The sequence below is a fragment of the Perognathus longimembris genome, chromosome 3, assembly GCF_023159225.1.
Source record: "Perognathus longimembris pacificus isolate PPM17 chromosome 3, ASM2315922v1, whole genome shotgun sequence".
In the NCBI taxonomy this organism is placed as follows: domain Eukaryota; kingdom Metazoa; phylum Chordata; class Mammalia; order Rodentia; family Heteromyidae; genus Perognathus; species Perognathus longimembris.
In genome coordinates, this window is record NC_063163.1 from 76787358 (window position 1) to 76809423 (window position 22066).

General features: G+C 51.8%; 2 protein-coding genes across 9 annotated transcripts in view; both read right to left on the reverse strand.

Moving 5' to 3' along the window:
• The window catches only part of Eps15l1 (epidermal growth factor receptor pathway substrate 15 like 1), a 47740-nt gene extending 42432 nt beyond the window's left edge, over positions 1-5308 (reverse strand). For 5 of the 7 annotated variants that reach the window (XM_048342692.1, XM_048342696.1, XM_048342695.1 and 2 more), the window contains exon 1: positions 5235-5300. In XM_048342692.1, coding sequence (XP_048198649.1) covers positions 5235-5267 — 33 coding nt within the window. In that variant the 5' untranslated portion in view covers positions 5268-5300. Of the gene's footprint in view, positions 1-4347; positions 4531-5234 lie in introns of all 7 variants that reach the window. The other 2 variants (XM_048342694.1, XM_048342693.1) reach the window with 2 other exon arrangements.
• A 4135-nt stretch (positions 5309-9443) lies between these two features.
• On the reverse strand, positions 9444-21799 carry Calr3 (calreticulin 3). Of its 2 annotated transcripts, XM_048342703.1 has the most exons (9): positions 21620-21799; positions 21400-21501; positions 17389-17592; positions 15766-15860; positions 14527-14715; positions 13426-13527; positions 13190-13321; positions 12070-12162; positions 9444-10124 (listed from the first exon to the last, which is right to left on the reverse strand). In XM_048342703.1, the coding sequence occupies exons 1-9, from the start codon at positions 21711-21713 to the stop codon at positions 9981-9983; spliced, it is 1155 nt and encodes a 384-aa protein (XP_048198660.1). In that variant the 5' UTR covers positions 21714-21799; the 3' UTR covers positions 9444-9980. The 2 variants fall into 2 exon arrangements, with proteins under 2 accessions (XP_048198660.1, XP_048198661.1); XM_048342704.1 differs by lacking the exon at positions 14527-14715.
• Positions 21800-22066: the final 267 nt, after the last annotated feature.

Genomic DNA, 22066 nt, shown 5'->3' on the forward strand with positions numbered 1-22066 from the left:
ACCTAGCCTCTTAGGAGGCTGAGAGCTGAGGACTGCTGTTTGAAGCCAGCCTGGGGAAGATACAGCCGAGAGACTCTTACCAACAGTTGACTAGCAAAAAGAAAAAAAAAAAAAGCCAGAACTGAGGGAAAGAGTGACACATCCAAAAAAAATGTCTTCTTTACCTGACTTATGGAACTGTAACCCCTCTGTATATCACCTTTATAATTACAATCTTTTTTTCCCATTTTTTTTAAAAGCTAGAGCTAGAAGCATGGCTTAAGTGGTAGAGCACGAGTCATGAGTGAAAAAGGCAAGCCAAGAGAGAGGTCAAGGTTCCGAGTACAAGTACCCTCCCCACCACCCCCAGAATGCTTGAAGGGGAGCTCAAGAGCAGCCGTGGCCAGGGTGGCAATCTTGATGCTCTGGATGGATCATGGATCATCACCTTCCCTTAGCATTCCAGTAGGAGAGAGGACGAACTCATGTCCCTGGCAAGCAGCTCACTATGCACTACTGGCCAGATGTTCTGGGTGGAGTGCCCAGAAGGAGAATGGGGGCACTCTGCAGCATGGGTTCCATCCATGTGGCAGCCCCCAAGCTCCTTCATCGCTGCAAGCCTTGTAGTAGGAACAGCTCAGGGCTAGAGTGCTGGCCAAGCAGTGTGAGCCCTGGCTCCAGCAAGAGCTCCATCAAACCAAAATGAGCCTCTGAGAGCAGTGGCCTGGGCTACCAAGGAAATGTGCCCAATCTGCATGAGTAAGCAAGAGGATCAGGAGACACATGGGTTCAGGAGGTCCCAGAGAAGGGTGCAGAGAAGAAACTTGGGGGGTGGGGGGTGGGTGTGGAGAGTTCCAGGACAGTCTGAACTGTAAGTAAGATTCTGTCTGAAAACCACAAGAGGAACTGAGTAGACACTATATGGAAAGTGAACTATACAACTTGTGGGGGGGGGGGGCGGGGACTGGAGGGGAAAACTGGGAAGGCAAGGGAAGGGGTGACACTGTCCAAAAAGAAATGTGCTTGTCACCTGACTTATGAAATGGTAACCCCTCTGTACATTACCTTTGTAACAACAATAAACAATATTTAATTTTTTAAAAACCCACAAGAGAGCAAGGTCACCACAGGAGGGCCAGGGGTGGGGGCCACTTCCACTTCTAGGAGAGTCAAAGGGAAGCAGAGAGAAGGAGAAACACAAGATGCTGACAGGGAAAACTTCCCAGGCAGAAGCTCAGAGCCTTCACACTTGGGTGATCTTCAGGGAAGACTATGGAAGGAAGGAGACCAGTGTGGAGGAATGCATGCCTGTAATCCCAGCACTCAGAGGATAATGATTCTCAAGGCCCATAAGCCATGGGCAGTGTGGAGCAGCCTCTGCTCACCCTGTAACTATCTGTTTTCCTCGTGTTCCCCCACCATGTCTGCCCACCAGATTCCAGTCTCTGGGTGCATGCCTGCCCCCACATAAACACAGGGATCATGCTAACAGACCTGCTGTTACCTATGAGCCTACAGGTGTGCCTCAGCCTGGCTGTAAGCCAGAGAGGGCCCTACCTCAGACCTGGTGCAGAGCTGCCTCAAGGGCACAGACGCTAGACATGGCTCCTGCTAGTAGTAGTCCTAGCTAGTTGGGAGGCAGGCATCAGGAAGATAGCCATTTGAGGCCAGCTGGTTAGAAACTTCACAAGATCCCCCATCCCAACCAATAAGCCAAGTATGGCTAAGACCCTAGCCATGCCAGAGGCATTATGAGAGGACTACAGACTGAGGCTGTCACAAGCAGAAAGCTAGAGTCCCTATCTAAAAAAAAAAATAAAGCAGGGCTGGGAATGTGGCTTAGTGGTAGAGTGCTTGTCTAGCATGCATGAAGCCCTGGGTTCGATTCCTCAGTACCACATACACAGACAAAGCCAGAAGTAGTGCTGTGACTCAAGTAGTAGAGTGCTAACCTTGAGCAAAAGAAGCTCAGGGACAGTGTCCAAGCCCTGAGTTCAATCCCCAGGAGTGGCAAAAATAAGTAAAGCAAAAAGGGGGCATGGCTCAGATAGCAGGGCCTAGCAAGTACAAGACCCTCAGTTCAGTCCTTAGTACTACCAAAAACAAAAAGGCAGAGACATGAAGACACAATTATCCAAAGGAAGAAAATTTGGCCTCATATTCCTTCACTTAGCAACAGGACCAGGAAGAGAAGCTTCCAGAACCGTGGCCTGACATGTCTGGCTCCACACTCCTTGCTACAGGTCTGTCCCTGCCCATACTGGGAAGAAAAGGCACCAGTGCAATGACCTGCAGGTTTGGGTCCCTGCTCCTGCTTGGGGCACTTGTCTACAGGGCACACAGCTTCCACACAGTGTCCAGGGGGCAGGGAGACAGATGATGGCATGGGGCCCCTCATGGGACTGCTGACAGGGCTTCTGGGAAGGGCCACCAGGAAGCTATCAGCAGAAAGTGGGGAAGGAGTGGGGAACTGACAGAGCCCTGGGGGTAGATCAGGGAGAACAGGGAAGAGCACTGTAGAAGGAGCATGCAGAAGGAACAATCATCTGGCTTGGGCTAAGGGAGGAAGAGAAAAGCAAGCATGGCTTCTGGGTGCTGCAGGCACCTAAGAGGAAGAAAGCAAGAACAAGAGGTCCTGAGGTCAAGCCCCAGTACTGACACAGAGAAAAAAGAAACCAAAATTCTATTGCAAAGGCTGGAGGCAGGAGAGTCATTGCCCTGACTCACATCTTCATTCATGAGCCATCTCCCAGTGACAAATCTCCATCCTACTCTCAAATGACTGCATGAGGAGAATAAGAACCATTCTTCCCAAGTGGGGTGGCAGAGTCAGGGGACTGTGACACCCACCCAAACATGAGCTACTGCTATTCTCAAAGGCCAGATTTGGACTAATGCCAAAATTAGACAGAAAGCAAAAGCTGCTGGCTCATACGCCTGTAATCCCAGCTACTCAGGAGACTGAGATTTGAGGATCGAGGTTCAAAGCCAGCCCAGGCAGGAAAGTGTGAGATTCTTGTCTTCAATTAACAACCAAAAAAAGGCAGAAGTGGAGCTGTGGCTCAAGTAGTAGAGTGCCACAGATTTGAGTGAAAAAGCTCAGGACAACGTCCAGGCCCTGAGTTCAATCACACACACAAAATGGGTGTCAGTAGCTCACTCTTGTAATCCTAGCTCAGGAGGCTGAGATCTTGAGGATCATGGTTCAAAGCCAGCCTAAGCAGGAAAGCCCATGAGCCTCTTGTCTCCAATCAACTACCAAAAAGCCAGAAGTGGAGCTGTGGCTCAAGTAGGAGAGTGCTAGTCTTGAGCAAAGAAGCTCAAGGACAGAGGCCAGTCTCTGACTTTTAAGACTCAGGACCAACACACACACACACACACTCACAAAAGAAAAACCTTTCTCATTAAATGAGTTTACTGTTTTCTTTCCCGTACTCCCCTCCGGAGCTGTAGTACTTAGCTATTAGGGCTAGTAGCATGGCTCAAGTGGTAGAACATTTGCCTAGCCCGTGCAAGGCCCTGAATGCTAAGAATTGTCTCAGTAGTGCAAAAATACAACAAGATAAAATAATAATAATATCTAATGGCCAAGTGTGTTGTTATGCACCTGTAATCCCAGTTATTTGGGAGGCTGAACCAGGAGGTCAAGAGTTCAACACCAGTCTGGGCAACATAGCAAGACTCAAGTAATCACTAGTATCTGTAGGGCACTGAACAATTTATAGAGCACTAAGGTGTATGTTAGAAGAACCTGTTAATGAATAACCACAGGTCTTCAGCCTTATTAATTTAGTAACAGTGTTACAAACTGGCCAGTTCTAACAAGACTTCAGGAGCACTGACTTCTCTTTCCTGGTAAGGTGACTGACTGTCAACCTGCCTGTCAGCACTCACTGGGTTTGATATTAATACTTTCCCTGATCTCTACTCCCAAATCAGGTAGAGAATGAATGACCACACGAACTGTGGTGCCAGTAGGCTGGGACTAATTGCCATGTGTAATGTTCACATTATTCCAATACACTGATAACCCAGAGGTAAGAGATGTGCAGAGTAGCCACAAGTTCCATTCAAGAGCGCTCAGAGGAACAGGCCATAATGGGGAGCAGTGGTTCATGCCTGTAATTCTATCAACTCAGGAGGCCCAGATGTGAGAATCATGGTTCAAAGCCAGTTAGGAGCAAAAACAAAGTCCATGAGACTCTTATCTCCAATTAACCAGCAAAAAGCCAAACTGGCACTGTGGCTCAAGTGGTAGAGCACTAGTCTTGTGCAAAAATGCTGAATCCTTGAGTTCAAGCCTCAGGAACGGCACACAAAAACAAACAAACAAACAAACAAACAAATAAATAAACCTGACTCCACCACCTGGATCTGAGTCATGGCGCCGGGCTGGGGAAGTCTAGCAAAGCGCTTCCTGAGGCGCGACACAGGCAGCTCCGGTTCGCAGGACACAGGTTTCCATAGCTCTCCCGAGTGTCACCTCCGGGACGGCAGCGACCTTGTCCGTCCGTCCGGGTGACGGAGGGCTGCGCTCCAGGCACCGGACTCCTCGGAGGGACGGATGGACAAATGAATGAAAATCTCTCCCGGAACGCGGAGCTGCCCGCTCACGGCTCCCATCATCATCATCATCATCATCATCATCATCATCATCATCATCATCATCATCATCATCATCATCTCATCGTCATCATCTTATCATCGTCATCATCGTCGTTGTTATATTGTTCTGCAGGGCCGCGCTGCCGACACAGCTGTCCCACAGTGGGCTCGCCCGCGAATCCCCGGGCCGGCGGCCGAGCAGCCGTGACGCCCCCTTCCCGCGGTGCCAGGCGGCGGGCGGCGGGTCCCGATTCGCGCGGGGCGGTGGCTCCGGTGACGAGGCCGCGGCCGCTCCGCTCCAGTGCGGGACCTCCGCGGGAGACAAAGACCGCAGGTGGCGCGGGCCCGCGCCTCTCGCCCCGCGCAGGGCGCCCCGCGGGGACCGGGCGCGGCGGCGGCCCCCATGCCGGGACCCGCGCGAGAGGAGCTGCCGTGAGCCGGGACTCCGGCGGGTAGTCGCCCGTGGAGGTCGCCCGGGCGCCAGAGGCCACGGGCCGCGCGGGCCTGTCACCTTCAGGGCCGTGCCGCGGGGCCCTCAGCGCCGACCCCCGCCGCCGCCTCCCGGCCTCCCCACACCCCGGCGTGCTCACGCCGCGCGGCCTCCGAGCCGCGGCCCCGCGCCGCTCCCCGCCTGCACACCCCACCCGTACCTGCTGGGAGATAGGGATGAGCGGCGCCGCCATCTTCCCGCCGACTCCGGCTCCCAGCGCCGGGGAACGGGGGGCGGGGCCCCGCTGCGCGTGCTCACTGGAACCGGGGCGCTGCGCGCGCAGCCCTGTCCGGACGGGGGCGGAGCTTGTGCCAGAGTGGGAGTGCGCCACGGCACCTGAGGGCGGGGAAGGGGTGGGGTTTCGCGCTGGCAGCATCACCCGGGGGAGGGCGGGGCGGCGAGACCGGGGCCGCGGGGGTCCCCGGTAGTCCGGCGGTCCCGCGGCCGCGGATCCCCGTCACCTGCCCTGGCGCTCCACGTCGGTCAGCCTCTGAGGCTGATACCACCGGTCCCATCCGCCATGTCCTGTCTCGCCCCACGCCCCCCAGCGGGCCTGGCCGTCGGGCCTCGCCGCCCCGCTGCAGACCCCGCCGGGAAGACGATCCGGACCCTTACGGGGCCGTGTGACTTGGCCCGTCACTTACGAGCCGCTTTGTATCCCTAATTCCGTGTTCTGCAAAGGTGGTAGGTGCTGACTGTCCGAGCTCCAGAGCCGGGACACGCTTGCGGCTTCCATTCGCCCTCAGTCCTAGCCCCTTCGAGGCCCCCTGCAGACCCAACTGGAGAGCGGACCCCAGCAACTTGGGATCTCTGCGGGATAGCCAGGCTTGGCTTTGGGGCTTAGCCCGGGATCCAGCCTCCTGTCCCATCGGCGGCTGCTTTGGCGTTGTTGAATTCGGTGGGTCCCAGGCCTAAAGATGAATGGACTGCCTGGCATCAGTGGCTCACGCCCATAATCCTACTCGTGAAGGCTGAGATGCAAGCATCTCGGTTCAAAACCGGCACGGGCAGGAAAGTCCGTGAGACTCTAACCTCCAATGAACCACCAGAAAACCGGAAGTGGCGCTGTGGCTCAAGTGGTAGAGCACTAGCCCAGTTTAAGTTCCACTATCGACCAAAAAAAAAAAAAAATGAATTTACCCATCACCTGGCCCAGCCCAGCCAAGCCCATAGCAGGCCCACAGACTCACTCTCTTGGTCAGCAGCCTACAGCTGGGGTCTCACTCTAGATCTGTGTCAGAGCCAATCAGAGGGTGGGCAAGGGCTGGTGTAGTGGTTCATTCTTGAAATCCCAGTACCCAAGAGACCGAGATAGCAGGATCACAGGCCAGCTGCATCAAAACAACGAAAACCAAAGCAAAAAGGATGAGGGGGGTGAGGCTCCGGTGTAAGCTTGAGGCCCTGAGTTCAAGCTCAGTACTGAAGTTCTGATTCTGATTTGTGGGTATGAGTGTGGCCTGAGATTCTGGCAGAGATGTCTAGGGAGTGCAGTACACAGGCTTTGGGGCCCAGATTTTGAAAACTAAAAGGTCGGAAGCTGCAGATACCCTAGCACCCTCCAAATGAGAGGATGGAGTAGAATACAGCTGACTCATGCCTGTAATCCCAGCTACTCATTCAGGAGGCTGAGATCTGAAGATGCCCCTTCTAGACCAGCCCAGGCAGGCAAACCCCTGAAACTATCTCCAATTAAAAAGCAGCAGGTCAGGGCTGGGAATATGGTCTAGTGGCAAGAGTGCTTGCCTCGCATACATGAAGCCCTGGGTTCAATTCCCCCGCACCAGGTATATAGAAAATGGCCAGAAGTGGCGTTGTGACTCAAGTGGCAGAGTGCTAGCCTTGAGCAAAAAGAAGCCGGGGACAGTGCTCAGGCCCTGAGTCCAAGGCCCAGGACTGGCAAAAAAAAAAAAAATCAGGGAAGAATATTTATGAATATTTATTACAGTCACTTGGGAAAATTAATCGAGCCCTCTTTGAGTTTTTTTTTTTTTTTTTTTTTTTTTTTTTTTTTTTTTTTTTTTTTTTTGGCCAGTCCTGGGGCTTGGTCTCAGGGCCTGAGCACTGTCCCTGGCTTCTTCTTGCTCAAGGCTAGCACTCTGCCACTTGAGCCACAGCGCCACTTCTGGCCATTTTCTGTATATGTGGTGCTGGGGAATCGAACCCAGGGCCTCATGTATACGAGGCAAGCACTCTTGCCACTAGGCCATATCCCCAGCCCGATCGAGCCCTCTTTGAGATGGAGCACTAATGGCCATGGGAGAAATGGCTCAGAGTGAAAAGCATCAGCTTCTTTAGCCTCCAACGAGCCGGTGAAAATCCAGGCTTTTCTGAATGAGCACCCGGAACGTCCTCTGTACAACACCTTCATAATAACAATGAAGTTAGACTTATGTAACTGTAGCCTTTATGTCACCTTTATAACAACTAAAAAAAAAAATAGTGATTTCCACTTCCAAAAAACCCCAGCCATTGGGCTGGGAATATGGCCTAGTGGCAAGAGCGCTTGCCTCCTACACATGAAGCTCTCGGTTTCATTCCCCAGCACCACATATATGGAAAACGGCCAGAAGAGACGCTGTGGCTCAGGTGGCAGAGTGCTAGCCTTGAGCAGGAAGAAGCCAGGAACGGTGCTCAGGCCCTGAGTCCAAGGCCCAGGAATGGCCAAAAAAAAACAAAAAAACAAAAAAAAACACCCAAAAACCCAGCCATTTCAGATGAAACGATATGGGGGCCCGTCCCATCTGCAGGGGGTGTAGTCATGATCTGGGCGTGGCGCAAGGGGCGTGGCCCAGCAGCAAGGGTGTGGCCATGATCTGAGGGTGGCCCCACCATAAGGTGACAGTTGGGCGTGGCTTGTGGGGCGTGGCCCAGCGGCAGGGGCATGGCTCAGCCCTAGGGAAAGGATCCCCAGTAGGGGCCAGTTCAGTGGCACAGCACTTGTCTAGCACAGCATGCACGAAGCCCTGGGTTTCATCTCCCAACACCACAAAATTAAAAAAAAAAAAAAAAGTAATACCCTGTTTTAAAACTTGCATTGCTGCAGGGCACTGGTGGCTCACACCTGTAATCCCAGCTACTCAGGAGGCTGAGATCAGAGGATCGCAGTTCAAAGCCAGCTGGCAGTAAAGTCCGTGAGAGTCATATCCAACTAACCCCCCAAAAGCAGGAAGTGGTAGAGTGCCAGCTTTGAGCACAAAAGCTCAGAGATGGTGTCCAGGCCCTGAATTCAATACCCAACACTGGCACACATGCATGCATGCACACACATGTTGCGTAGTTATGAGTTGATTTACAAGCAGAGAAAACATCTTTTAAAACTTAATTTTATTGCCAAAGTGATATAAAGAGGGGTTACAGTTACATACATAAGGTACTGAGTACATTTTTTGTCATACTTGTTACCCCCTCCCTTTTCTCCCACCTTCCCTCCAAAACATTCTTTTTAAAATGCATTTTACTGACCTTTATTCTATATAAAAAAAACCACATACATATAATCCTAGTTACTTAAGAGGCTGAAATCATGCAGCTGATAGTGGTTCCAGGCCTGCCCCAACAAAAGTTCGTGAGATTCACATCTCAGTCAATTAAAAACTGAGTATCTAGGGTTGGGGATATGGCCTACTGGCAAGAGTGCTTGCCTCATATACATGAGGCCCTGGGTTCAATTCCCCATCACCACATATACAGAAAATGGCCAGAAGTAGCTCTGTGGCTCAAGTGGTAGAGTGCTAGCCTTGAGCCAAAACAAGCCAGGGACAGTACTCAGGCCCTGAGTCCAAGGCCCAGGACTGGCAAAAAACAAAAAAACAACAACAAAAAAAACCCCAACCAAACAAAAACAAAAATACTGAGTATCTAAGTAGTGTACTTAAAAAGAAAGGAAAAGAAAATAAAAGTCTAAGCTGGGCGCCGGTGGCTGACGTCTGTAACATAGCTACTCAAGAGGCTGAGATCTGCGGATCAAGGTTCAAAGCCAGCCTGGGCAGGAAAGTCCGGGGGACTCTTAACTCCAGAAAGCCTGAAGTGGTGCTCTGGCTCAAAGTGGTAGAGCTAAAGAGCTCAGTGACTGCATCAGGCCCAGAGTCCAAGCCCCATGACTGACAAAAAAGAAAAATCTTTCAGACCAGGTGAGAAATCCCTTCCTCAAACCTGCTACCACCTTGGTGCATTGCTATCTGAGATGGTAAAAATGAAAGTAAAATCTAAAGAGTAATAAATAATGCCAGACGCTAGTGGCTCACACTTCTCTCATCCTAGCACCGCAAGAGGCTGAGACCTGAGGACTGTGGTTCAAAGCCAGCCTGAGCAGATAAATCCAGCAGAGATTCTTACCTCCAATTAACAAGCAATAAGCCATAACTGGTGCTGTGGCTCAAGTGGTAGAGCACTGGTCTTGAGAAGAAAAGCCAAACAAAACCACAAGGCCTTGAGTTCAAGGCCCAGTTCAGGCACAGAAACAAACAAACCAGTGTGCTGGCAGAAGTCTATCTTTGTCATTATGTGGAAATTGTAAATAGGAGTATCTCAGTCCCGGCTAGCCAAGACAAAAAACAAGACCCTATTTGAACCATAACCCAAACAGAAGGGACTGAGGGCATAGCTCAAGTGGTAGAGTGTCTGCTTGGCAAATGCAAGGTCCTGAGTTCAAACTAGTATTGTCAAACAGCAGAAAGCTGAGTTTTAGCCCAGATCGCTCCTGGCCTGTGGCTTCCAGCACCCAAATATGTATTTTGAGGAGTCGTGGCAGGTGGGGGATGGGTGGGCGGGCGGCCGTACCCAGAAGCAAGGGGGGATTTTTTGCAAAGAAAACTGGACAAATTACTCCAAAGAGAGATGAGCTTTTACGTGTCAGTGTGCCCGTGTGCGCGGGACCCTCCCGCACATCCTCCTCGCAAGGCTGTGGCTAGAGGCCGTCTCTCCTGTGGAACTGACTGGAGCGGCCATCCCGCCCCAGGAACTTGCCCATCAGCATCTCCTCATCATCCTCCTCCCGAGCTCTCTTCAGCTCTTCCTTGGCCTGTATGGCATCCATCTCCCTCTCTGGATCCTGGAGGAAGAAACCACACACAGGTTTATGCTCATAGGGGACCAAGGTGTATCAGGAATCAATCTACCTCTGCCTTCCAGAAGCTTCCATACCAACCTGAGGTAAATGAAATATGAGGCCCTAAAGAAGATCCTAATCCTTAGGCTGGAAGTATGGCTCAGAGGTAGAGCATTAGCATGTCAGAAGGGAAGCCCTCCTGATCCTCCCCAAATCCTGATCTCTGGAGCCTGGAAATGTCACTCTACATGGGAAAGAGTCTTCACAAGCTGGGCACTGGTGGCTTCCAGCTACTCAGGAGGCTGAGATCTGAGGATCAAGGTTCAAAGCCAGCCTGGGCAGAAAGCAAGACTTCTATCTCCATTAACCACTCAAAAACCAGAAATGGCACTGTGGCTCAAAGTGTTACCATTATTCTACTTTATTATTAGCTATTATTGTTGTAGGCCTGGTTTACAAATGAGAACTTGGTCTGTACAGGAAAAAACCTGGTATCTGGCTGGCATGGTGGTACTGTGATCTAAGTTCTCCCAGAATCACACACTCACCTCTCTTGAAATAGTAAGGACTACTGTCCAAGAGTACCCAGAACTTTATGTATGTAACTGTAACCTCTCTGTATATCACCTTGACAATAAAATTTAAAACATATATAATAAATATTGTGGGCTCTCTCTCTCTCTACTTCCTCTCGCTTGAGGGGGGAGGGGGGGAAGGGGCTTATCCGCCCCTTCCTGGGTGGTCCTTTACCGCTCTCACGAGGGAGCGATGGCCACAGGTAGCCTCGGTGGCGTGTGGTCGCAGGGTGCCCCCAAACCGCCAAGAACGACACAGATGCGTGGGCCCCTGGAGAAAACCTCTAGGGCTTCTGTTTATTCAAATGAGGAGCCTTCCAGATATACCCCAAAGGTGGGCACAAGAGAGGGGCCCCTGATTGGTCCCAAGGAGCTGTCCCTCAAATGATGTCAGGAGACTTCCTTTGTTGGCAGAGGTCCAGCCCCCTATGGATGGGCCCCTGGGGTACCCCTCCACCATAGCACATGTGCTAGCCCCAGGAACAGGGGCTTCTCTTCCTGTTAAAGACAGGAAGGGGAGGGACAGGCCGAGGTCAGCTGTGGCCCCTTAAAGGTGCAGCTGACCCCAACAAATATATAAAACAAAAAAAAGAATGCCCAGAATGGCTTTATTCATGAGGGTCCAAACTGAATCCTCAGGGGAGGGGCACATGCCTTCTAGAATATTCACATATTGCTATGTGCCCTAAAATAGGAAGGAATCTGAAAGAGGAAATACTGGTACTTCCTGCTAAGGTTTAAATTAGTAATCCCCCAGAGGCCAGGGAGCGACAGGCTGTCTCCAGCATGATGTTCCTGAGAGGTGCTGGGGCCTTTAAGAGGCCTTTAATCCTGGCTACTCGGGAGACTGAGATCTGAGGATCACAGTTTGAAGCCAGCATGGGCAGCCTGTGGTTCTTATCCCCAATGAACCACCAGAAAATCAGAAGTGACACTGTTGCTCCAAGTGGCAGAACGCTAGCCTTGAGCAAAAGAGCTCAGTGACAGAGCCCGGGTCCCCAGTTCAAACCCAGGTCTCTCTCTTTCCTCCTCCAGGATACGGAGGTGAACAGCTCTGCCTCGCCACATTTGCCCCCACAGGCCCAGAGGCAGGGCTGCCGAGGGACACACGCTGAGGCCTGCGTGGCTATGACCTTCTCTTGTGATAAGTTCGTGTCCTCGGCCATTTGTTCTGGTAACTAAAAGCTCCCTGACACAGTCATGGTGAATTCTGGAAGCAGTTCACAGGGAAGGGTGACCTACAGTCTTTGCTTTTCAGGGCAGTGCCAATTAGCAGGGGTGGGCAGAGCCCTGGGATGGCTGGGAACAGCTGTTGGCTAGCTAGGGGGCCGGTATGAGGGTTGGGAGGGTCAGAGGGGGGCCGCTGTGCATACCTTGGTCTCGCCCCAGGTAGCCTTGCCGAACTTCACTGCGTACTCTTCATCATCAGTGATCAAGAAGTTATCAAAGATGGTTCCAGATCTCACCTGCAGGGAATGGAGGGCCTGGCTTGTGCCTGACACTGGCATGGATGCACTGCAAGCAGATGTTGGCTGGGATTTCCACACATGTGCTCTAGGCTGTGATCCCCAGCACTCTTGCCTCCATGGTAGGGGTGATGGTCGCTTGTGTTTATCTCGGTGCAGGACCAGCAGTTTGCTGTATGTGGACAGCAGTGGGGTTGAAGACTGTGGCTCTGGCCCCAGCACCAAGTCAAACACAGGAGTTAAACAACTCCAGTGCAGCTGTGTGCTGGTGGCTCATACCTGTAATCCCAGCCAGGAGGCTGAGATCTAAGGATTGTAGTTTGAAACCAGACCAGAAAGTCTGTGAGACTCTCATCTCCAATCAACCAACAAAAAGCCAAAGGGGGAGCTCTGGCTCAAGTGGCAAAATGCCAGCTTTGAGCAAAATATCTCAGGGACAACACCTAGGCCCTGAGTTTAAGCCCCAAAACCAATACCAGGACCACGAACAAAAAGCGGTTATGCGCCAAGGCGTGGTAGGCATGACTAATTCCAGCAATTGGGAGGCTGAGGCAGGGGGACTGTGTTTGACGCTAGCCTGAATAGTGAGAAGGGTAGCCTGGACAACATCTCAAAAAGACAAAAATAAAACATAGAATGAAATGGACCAAATATGGTGGCCCCACCTATAATCTTAGCTATGCGCATTGCCAACCTAAGCAAAAAACCTAAGAAAGACTATCGTAAACAAGCTGCACATGGAACACACGTAGCAGCATCTCAGCCACACAAGAAGCAGAGGTGGGATGGATGGATCATGGTCCCAGGCAAAAGTGTGAGGTTTACCTGAAAAATAAGGAAAGCAAAAAGGGTTTTGGGGGACATGGCCCAATGGTAGAGCACCTGCTTTGCAAGAGCAAAGCCATGAGTTCAAATCTGTACTGCCAGAAAAGAAAAAAGAAAGCAAAGAAGAGCAACATGGCAGTGAGGGAGTGAGGCTTCTGGCCTCACAGTCACTAAGCTGCAGCTTGTGCATGGGCCAGGTCACCTGCCACAGCTCCAGGCCGATGGCGCCGATGTTCTCAAACTCCGAGAGGTCATGCTGGAGCAGGTAGCTGGCTGACTGCATCTTCTGGTGAAGCCACACATCCTGATCAATGCCTTCAGCTCTCAGGCCATCCTGCCATACAGGGCCCGGGCCGCAGGGTGAGCTGGGGCCTGGGCCAGGGCACCCGTTCCTCTGAGGGAAGGAGGGAAGGGGGGGAGGGGAAAAGGGGCACACACCTGGTAAGGAGGCTTCTGGAGCATGGCCGCCTGCCAGTCCCCATCCAGCTCGCTGTTCCAGTCGCTCGGTGCGCTGGTGTCCAGGAAGTGCTTCTCCCAGTCCTGCCACCATGGGAGAGGCCGCCGGGGGCCAGGAGTGCCCGGCGGAGGAGGACATGGGGTGTGTGGACAGAGCCCAAGGGGGCACATCCCCAGGCAGGACAGCTAGGAAATACTCTGGAGCCTACCCAGGGGTGGCTGGGGACAGGAGGAAAGCACGTGTGCCATCGAGTCTGTCTCTCATGCACACATACAGAGGCACATGCACACATGTGTGTACTCAAACACACAGTGGCACACTGCATGGTCAGGTCCCCTAAAAAGTCATATGTTGCTGGGGCCAGTGCTCAGCCTCAGGAGGCTAGGATCTGAAGATCGTAGTTCAAAGTCAGCCCTGGTGGGAAAGTCTATGAGACTCTCATCTCCAATGAGCCACTAAAAAAGCCAGAGGAGGGGCTGGGGATATGGCCTAGTGGCAAGAGTGCTTGCCTCTTATACATGAGGCCCTGGGTTCGATTCCCCAGCACCACATATATAGAAAATGGCCTGAAGTGGGGCTGTGGCTCAAGTGGCAGAGTGCTAGCCTTGAGCAAAAAGAAGCCAGGGACAGTGCTCAGGCCCTGAGTCCAAGGCCCAGGACTGGCCAAAAAAAAAAAAAAAAAAGCCAGAGGAGAGCTGTGGCTCTAGCAGTAAAGCACCAACCTTTAGCAATGCAGCTCAGGACAGCGCCCAGGACTGTTGAAGCCCCAGGACTGGAACACGTTACTGGTACACGTGTGTCTATACACACTCCTGTGTGTACAGCATGTGTACACATGTACATGTATGTGTGTATCTGTGTATATATGCTTGACAGGGCACAGGAAGGATAAAGCCCTGAGTTTAAACTCCAGGACTGCCAAAAAACCAGTGGTTATAAAAACAGCTCTGTCTCCAAGGCAGGAGTGCCAGAGCGGCTCTGCCTCGGCTTGGGATGTAAGGCTGGGCAAGGGGCATGTGCTCTGATGCTAAGACTGACATCAGCGTGAGGCGTCCCGGTGTAGGGCCCTGGGCCTTCTGTACCTGCACCTGTGCCTTACGCGCCTCTGCTGGATCCCTGCCTTTGGCCTCAGCCTTCTCTGCATTCTTCAGGGAAGTTAAAGTCCAGTCATACTCGATGCTGCCCGATTCGATTGCCTGGCCGTCGATTTTCACCTCGTAGGTCAGATCAGGCCGTAGGATCAGTGTGTAGAGGTGCGTGAAACTGTCCACCTGCACATTCGTGATGGTAGGGCTAAAGAGGCAGCTTACAATAGTCACCCAGCCAGGCACTGGCAGTTCCTGTCTTTAATCCTAGTTCTTCAGAAGGCCTGAGAGCTAAGGATTGTGGTTTCAAAGTCAGGCCATGTTGGGGATTCAGTTTCGGCCATGAAGGGGGAAGGGCACAGAGCCCCCAAGACGCTGCCCTCCCCCGCCAGCTCTGGGGTAGTGTGGGAGGAAGTTCCTCCCACCTTCTGGCCTCAACTGGAAGAGAAGCCCCCTGCCCTTGGGAGGCTAACACGTGCGTGCCACCATGATGGGGTTGTCCTGCCCACAAAGGAAGTTTCGTGATGTCACTTGATGGACATGGTCCTTAGCCTATGACTGGCCCTTTGGCCAGCCCCCTTTCTTTCCTGCCATTGCCTCTAAATAAATGCCTTTCCCTATTAAAGTTTTGAGACGCAGCTGTCCCTGAGGCCTTCTTTCCGCCCCCGGTAACATGTGAGGGGACTGGGGGGAGGGGAGGCTTCAGCAACCTTTCCTCAACTTAGCGCATGTCCATGTGAGTACGCCTTTGGCCTTCCGCCGGCGGAGGGCAAGGCCGAGTGCTCTTTCATAGATTTTGGGGTTCACCATTCTCCCCGTGAGATCAGGGAGAAGGGGATCGTTCAGATCCCGACATCGCCAGGCAGGAAAGTCCCTGAGACTCTTATCTCCAATGAACTACTAAAAAAGCAAAAGTGGTACTGTGGCTCCAACTGGCAGAGTGCCAGCCTTGAGTGGAAAAGCTCTGGGACAGTACCTAAGCCCTGAGTTCAAGCCTCAAGACTGGCACAGAATAAAAAGAAAAAGATATCCAACCAAGTATGGGGGCTCATGCCTGTCATCCCAGCTACTCAGGAGGCTGAGGTCTGAGGATTGTGCTTTAAAGTCAGATAGGGCAGACACATCTGAGAGATTGTTCCCTCTAATCAAGCAGGGAACAGCTGAGGGGAGTGGAGAAGGAGGGAGGGAGGGAAAGTCCACCTATGCACTGGTTTGTATAGGAGAACCTTTTCTTACCTTACACCTGATGTGTTTCTTGTTTGGGTGATACTGATTCTTGAAGTGTAAAATGACGTGAACCTTCTTGATATCGAATCCACAAATGTCAGGTCCTACAATAATCAGGGCTGCTCAGACTCTTTCCATAATGAATGAATGGCCCTCTCTCTAGCACTCCCTCCACACATGCCACATGTCCAACTCCAACATGGAGCATGAGGAGCAGTGAGTACTGATACACATCCCCACATCAGCTCATTCTCCTGCCACAAAGACGCCTGGGGGAAGCTGGCTGCCAAGGAAAGTGTGCTGGTGCCTGCCTGTAATCCTAGTCCTCCTGGAGGCTGAAGTAGGAAGATCCCAAGTTTGAGGCCAGCCTGGGCTACACAGGAAAACACTGTCTAAAAAAGGAAAGCAGCCCAGTGCTTGTGGCTCACGCCTGTTCTCCCAGCTACTCAGGCAGGAGGCGAAATCTGAGTATTGAGGTTTGAAGCAGGGAAAGTCCATGAAACCCTTATCTCCAATTAGCCACCAGAAAGCCAGAAATGGTGCTGTGGCTCAAGTGGTAGGGTGCTAGCCTTGAGTTCAAGTCCCAGGACTGGCACCAAAAAATGAAATAGCATCATGAGCAGCATCATGTCTAAGCAAATGTAATACATAATTAATATTAGATAGCTAATGCCACAGGAAGAATGGCGAGTCTACACTGAATGTCTCAGCCACCCATCTGAATCACTGGGAGCTGGGAGCAATGGTGTAGGCAAAGCAAGAACAGCCAAACCACTGGGGTGGGGCTGCAGGCTCTGAGTTCAAAGTCCAGAGCAGGTTGATTTGGATGGGGATAAACACAGATCTCGGGGAAGAATTCTGCAGGCCACCCACAGTAGGAGAGGAAGGAACTCTGAAGCATAATTCCTCACACTTGGGTTCTGGGTGGATGTGTGTGTGCCAAACACAGAACTTGAACTCAGGCCCTAGGCCCCATTCTTGAGCTTTTTCACTCAAGGCTAGTGCTTTACCACTTGAGCCATACAGCTCTACATCTGGCATTTTGGTGGTTCGTGGGAGGTAAGTCTCTCTCTGACTTTCCTGCCCAGGCTGGCTTCCAACGGTGATCCTGGGATCTCAGGCTCCTGAGCAGCAGGGTGTGGACCACTGGCAAGTGTGAACCTCCTGAGCCTCGTGGACGCTCACATGTTTTCAAGGCTGCAGCCATAGAAGTTTGCCAGAATGCCGTCCAGCCCCCCAACAAAAGATTAAACGAAAATGGTGCCAGAGCCAGGTACAGTGGCCAAAGCTAGTAATCTTAGCTTCTTGGGAGGCAAAGATCAGAGAAATATTATGGTTTGAGGCCAGCCCAGACAAGATAGAAGTGTGCAAGAGGCCATCTCCACAGATGGGGGTGGTGGCACAGGCACGCTTACCCATCATCTCATGCTGACTGCAGTCTGTAGCCAATGCCTGTCACCCTGGAGACTCAGGGAAGCAGAAATAGGGGGACTGCAGTCCCAGGCCCACTGGAGCCTAAAGGGAGACTGTCTCTCAAGTGGGAGGCTCTGAGTTCAAAGGCCATTGGTGACTAAAGTCCTTGGGATTCAGGCTTTTGTGAGGTGGCAGGATGGTGCCCTGGGCGTGGCTCACCGAACATGATGTAGTACGGGGACTTCCCGTTCAGGTTCTTCTGATCTAGGTCAGCTGGGAAGATCTTCACGTAGCCCCCGCCACAGTCCATCTTCTGCTCGTGCTTCACTGTGTACTGGACCACCAGCGTCTTGCCCTTGTTGCTGAACGGCTTGAAGCGGGCGGAGATGGCATAGAACCGGCCATTCTGTGTGGTTTGCAGACCTTCCGAGGGACAGTACTCATGACCCAGTGCAAGGAGTGGTGCTGTCCTAGGTATCCCTCCCTGCCCACAGTAACCCATCTTCCACCCAGTTTGGTGACAGTGTGCTCTCACACACCTACACCGAGCTGTCTAAACTCAGGGCCCATACTGGCAGGGCAGGTGCTCTTACTGCAGATCCATACCATCAGCAGTATTTTTTGTTTTGTGTCAATCCTGGGGTTTGAACACAGGGCCTGGTTACTGTTCCTAAGCCTCTTTGTGCTCAAGGCTCACATTCTACCACTTGGAGTCACAGCATCACTTCCTGGTTTCTGGTGGTTAATTGGAGATAGGAGTCTCATGGACTTTCCTGCCCAGGCTGGCTTTGAACAGCGATCCTCAGTTATCAGTCTCCTGAGTAGCTAGGATGACAGGCATGAGCCACCGGCACCTGGATAATATGTATTTAATATAACTATATTGCTGCCAGGCACCAGCAGTTTACAACTGTCATCCCAGCTACTCATGAGGTTGAGATCTGAGGATCACGGTTCAAAGCCAGCCCAAGCAGGAAAGTCCGTGAGACTCATCTCCAATTAACCACTCAGAAACCATAAGTGGTGCTGTGGCTCAAGTGGTAGAGCACTAGCCTTGAGCATGAAAAGGCTCAGGGACAGCACCCAGGTCCTGAGTTCAAGCCCCACAACAGACCCTCCAAAATATATAAAACTATATTGGTAATATGTAAACACATTATACCTTATGTGTTAACATACTAATGTTAATACATAATTATATACTTACATTAAGATATTAATAGTTACATCATAGTTCTAGCCATATTAGTACACATATTAAGGTATCAACAGATATTCTTTTTTTTTTTTGGCCAGTCCTGGGACTTGAACTCAGGGCCAGAGCACTGTCCATGATCTTATTTTTTTTTTCAAATTTTTATTATCAAACTGATGTACACATGATCTTATTTTTGCTCAAGGTTAGTGCTCTATCATTTGAACCACAGCTCTACTCTGGCTGTTTTGGTAGTTTATTGGAGATAAGAGTCTCACAACTAGGCTGGGAATATGGCCTAGTGGTAGAGTGCTTGCCTCGTATACATGAAGCCCTGGGTTCGATTCCTCAGCACCACATATATAGAAAAGGCCAGAAGTGGTGCTGTGGCTCAAGTAGCAGAGTGCTAGCCTTGAGAAAAAAAAAAAAAAAAAAAAAGCCAGGGATAGTGCTCAGGCCCTGAGTCCAAACCCCAGGACTGGCAAAAAAAAGTCTCACAACTTTCCTGATTGGGCTGGGTTTGAACCATGATCCTCAGATCTCAGCCTCCTGGGTAGCTGGGATGACATACATGACTCATCAGCGCCCAGTTTGGGATTTGCTGTTTTTTTTTGGTGCTGGGGATAGAACCCAGGCTGTCTGGACTGGGAATGTGACTTAGTGGTGGAGTGCTTGCCTAGCATGCATGAAGCCTTGCGTTCGACTCCTTAGTACCACATAAACAGAAAAAGCCAGAGGTGGCGATGTGGCTTAAGTAGTAGAGTGCTAGCCTTGAGCCCAGAGAGGCTCAGGGACAGAGCCCAGATCCTGGGTTCAAACCTCAAGCCTGGCAAAAAAGAAAAAAGGAACCCAGGATGTCACAGATGTCTAGCAAGGGCCCTCTCTCCCACTGTGCCACACCCCAGTCCCCAAAATTCCTTTTATTATGCTAGTACTAGGATTTGAACTTAGGATTTTCCATTTTCCCTTAGCTTTTTTTGCTCAAGGCTTATACTCTACCACTCAAACCACACCGCTAGGCTTTTTGGTGGTTAGTCAGAGATAAAAGAGTCTCACGGACTTCCTTGCCCAGGCTGGCTTTAAACCCTGATGCTCAGCCTCCTGAGTAACTGCCATTACAGGTTTGAGGCCCATACTCTTCTCCTATTGGAGTTTGTTTTGTTTTGTTTTGTTTTGTTTGTTTGTTTTTTTTTAGCCAGTCCTGGGCCTTGGACTCAGGGCCTGAGCACTGTCCCTGGCTTCTTCCCGCTCAAGGCTAGCACTCTGCCACTTGAGCCACAGCGCCGCTTCTGGCCGTTTTCTGTATATGTGGTGCTGGGGAATTGAACCTAGGGCCTCGTGTATCCGAGGCAGGCACTCTTGCCACTAGGCTATATCCCCAGCCCTCCTATTGGAGTTTGTGAAAGCTGGGTCAGAGCCACTCCTGTGGGAACCTACCCAACACCACCATAAATGAACTGGGCATTTCAACAGTTTGTTGGCAGCACTGGGAATTGAACTCAGGCCCTTGGACTGGATTAGCAGGCTCTTCACCTGGGTCACTCTCCCTGTTGCCCTTGGTGTTTTGTATTTGTGTCTCCAAGGGATGACTCCCCTCGTGTACTGCTTGCTCTGCCCTTCCATTTTCAGAGGTTTTGGGGTTTCAACTCTTGCTCCCTCAGAGAAGTGATTCTGAATTTCCTTTCATGTCTTTCAAACCCCATCCCTGGAGACAAAGGAAGAATACAGTGGAGCCATGCTCCCTTGGGCTTCAGTGCTAAAGAAATAAAAAGAAGTAGAAAATCACTGAGGGGTGGGGGAAAGAGACTTGGTTTTATTCATATGACCTGAAGGTTCTTTTTCTGTGCTGGTCCTTAAGCTTGAACTCAAGGCCTAGTTGCTGTCTCCTTAGTTCTTTTGCTCAAGGCTGGTACTCTACCACTCCATTTCTGGATTTTTTTTGTGTGGTAATTATAGCTAATTGTCTCATTGACTTTCCTGCTTGGGCTGGCTTTGAACTGTAATCCTCAGGTCTCAGTCTCCTGAATAACTAGGATTACAGGTGCGAGCCACTGGCATTTGAATGGATGAGGTGCCAGGCTGCTCTTTTTTTTGGCCAGTCCTGGGCCTTGGACTCAGGGCCTGAGCACTGTCCCTGGCTTCCTTTTTGCTCAAGGCTAGCACTCTGCCACTTGAGCCACAGCGCCACTTCTGGCCGTTTTCTGTATATGTGGTGCTGGGGAATCAAACCCAGGGCCTCATGTATATGAGGCAAGCTCTTTCGCCACTAGGCCATATCCCCAGGCCCGGTCAGGCTGTTCTTGAACTCACAAGCCTCCTTTGTTAGCTTCCTGAGTGTCAGCCATCTCAACCATGTGGTTGAGTTTGATTTTCCACCAACTATCTGGGTCAACATGTATCTTACAAAAATGCTTGCACAGGGGCTGGGAATATGGCCTAGTCGTAATGTGCTCACCTTGTATACATGAAGCCCTGGGTTTGATTCCTTAGCACCACATATATAGTAAAAAGCCAGAAGTGGCACTGTGGCTCAAGAGGTAGAGTGCTAGCCTTGAGCAAAAAGAAGCCAGGGACAGTGCCCAGGCCCTGAGTCCGTGCCCCAGGACTGGCAACAAAAACAAAACAAATAAATAAAAAATGCTTGCACAACCCAAAGCCAAGAGTCTGCAGATATGGGGGTAGCAGGGATTAACATACACAGGATGGCGGGCAGGATGGGTGGCAGGTGGTGAAGAGAGAAACTGGTGCACTTGGATGGGTGGAGGGCTGGGGTGTGGCTTAGTGGCACAGCACCTGTCCCGTGTGCTTGAATTTGACCTCGGCCCCACTCCAGGAAGCACAAGGCCCCCGTGTTCAAACCCCAGGGCTACCAAAGCAAAGGAAAGAAAAAAGGGTAACGCCAAGATCTTTCTTTCATCGTGGGGCCTCGTGGCTGGGAGAGTTGTGTAGAAGGCAGAACTCCTTAGGTGGGCGCCCAGCGATTTGTTGACTGCCGTGGCGACGTGCGCGCGCCCTCACTCCCACCCTCCACCAACCTTTGTCCTTCTCCTTATGACCATAAAACTTCCCAGACGAGACCGTAAAGTGCCCGAATTTGGAGTCGTTGGTGGACTGCACCCAGCGGTTCCTCCAGCGCTCTGCGGGCGGAAGCGACACGTGTTACCGCTGGGGAGGCCGCCAGCGACCAGGGACCCCGCGGCCCCGGCCCTGGCGGAGCTGCCGGCGCCCCGACGCCGCGGCCGCACCGCCCGTCACCTCCGTCCAGGAACTCCTCCTGGAAGTAAACGGTGGCCAGCACCACCCGCAGCGCGCACACGGCGCAGAAGGCGGCGACGCGAGCCGGAACCATGGCCGCGCGCGACGCTCCGCCCCCGCCTCCGCCTCCTGCTCCTGCCTCCAGCTCCCGCCTGTGCTCCCAGAGATCTCCACCGCCAGTCTGGCCCGGCCTCAAACTACAACTCCCGTCACGCCTCGCGATTGTGACCTAAGGCCACTACGGCACCCAAAGCGCTGTGTAGATCGGGAACCAGTGGGAACTACCACTCCCATCGAGATTATGATGTGGGCTACACCACTGGTCTTTGGGGCGTGGTGCTCGCCGAGAGTCTTCGGGAACTACAGCTCCCATGACTTCGCGATTATGACTGGCCACACCATTGTTTTCTGCGTCGCGGTGCACGCCGGGAGATATAGTGGCACTAT

Bases quoted from the DNA above. Each gene is read 5' to 3' on its own strand.
- Calr3 (XM_048342703.1), bottom strand. From the start codon at position 21,713: ATGGTTCCGGCTCGCGTCGCCGCCTTCTGCGCCGTGTGCGCGCTGCGG. The intron at 13,528-14,526 runs GTACAGAAGGCC...CCATGGTGGCAG, and splicing joins CGCGTAAGGCACAGGTGCAG to GACTGGGAGAAGCACTTCCT. The intron at 10,125-12,069 runs GTATGCACAGCG...TTCTTCCTCCAG, and splicing joins CTACCTGGGGCGAGACCAAG to GATCCAGAGAGGGAGATGGA.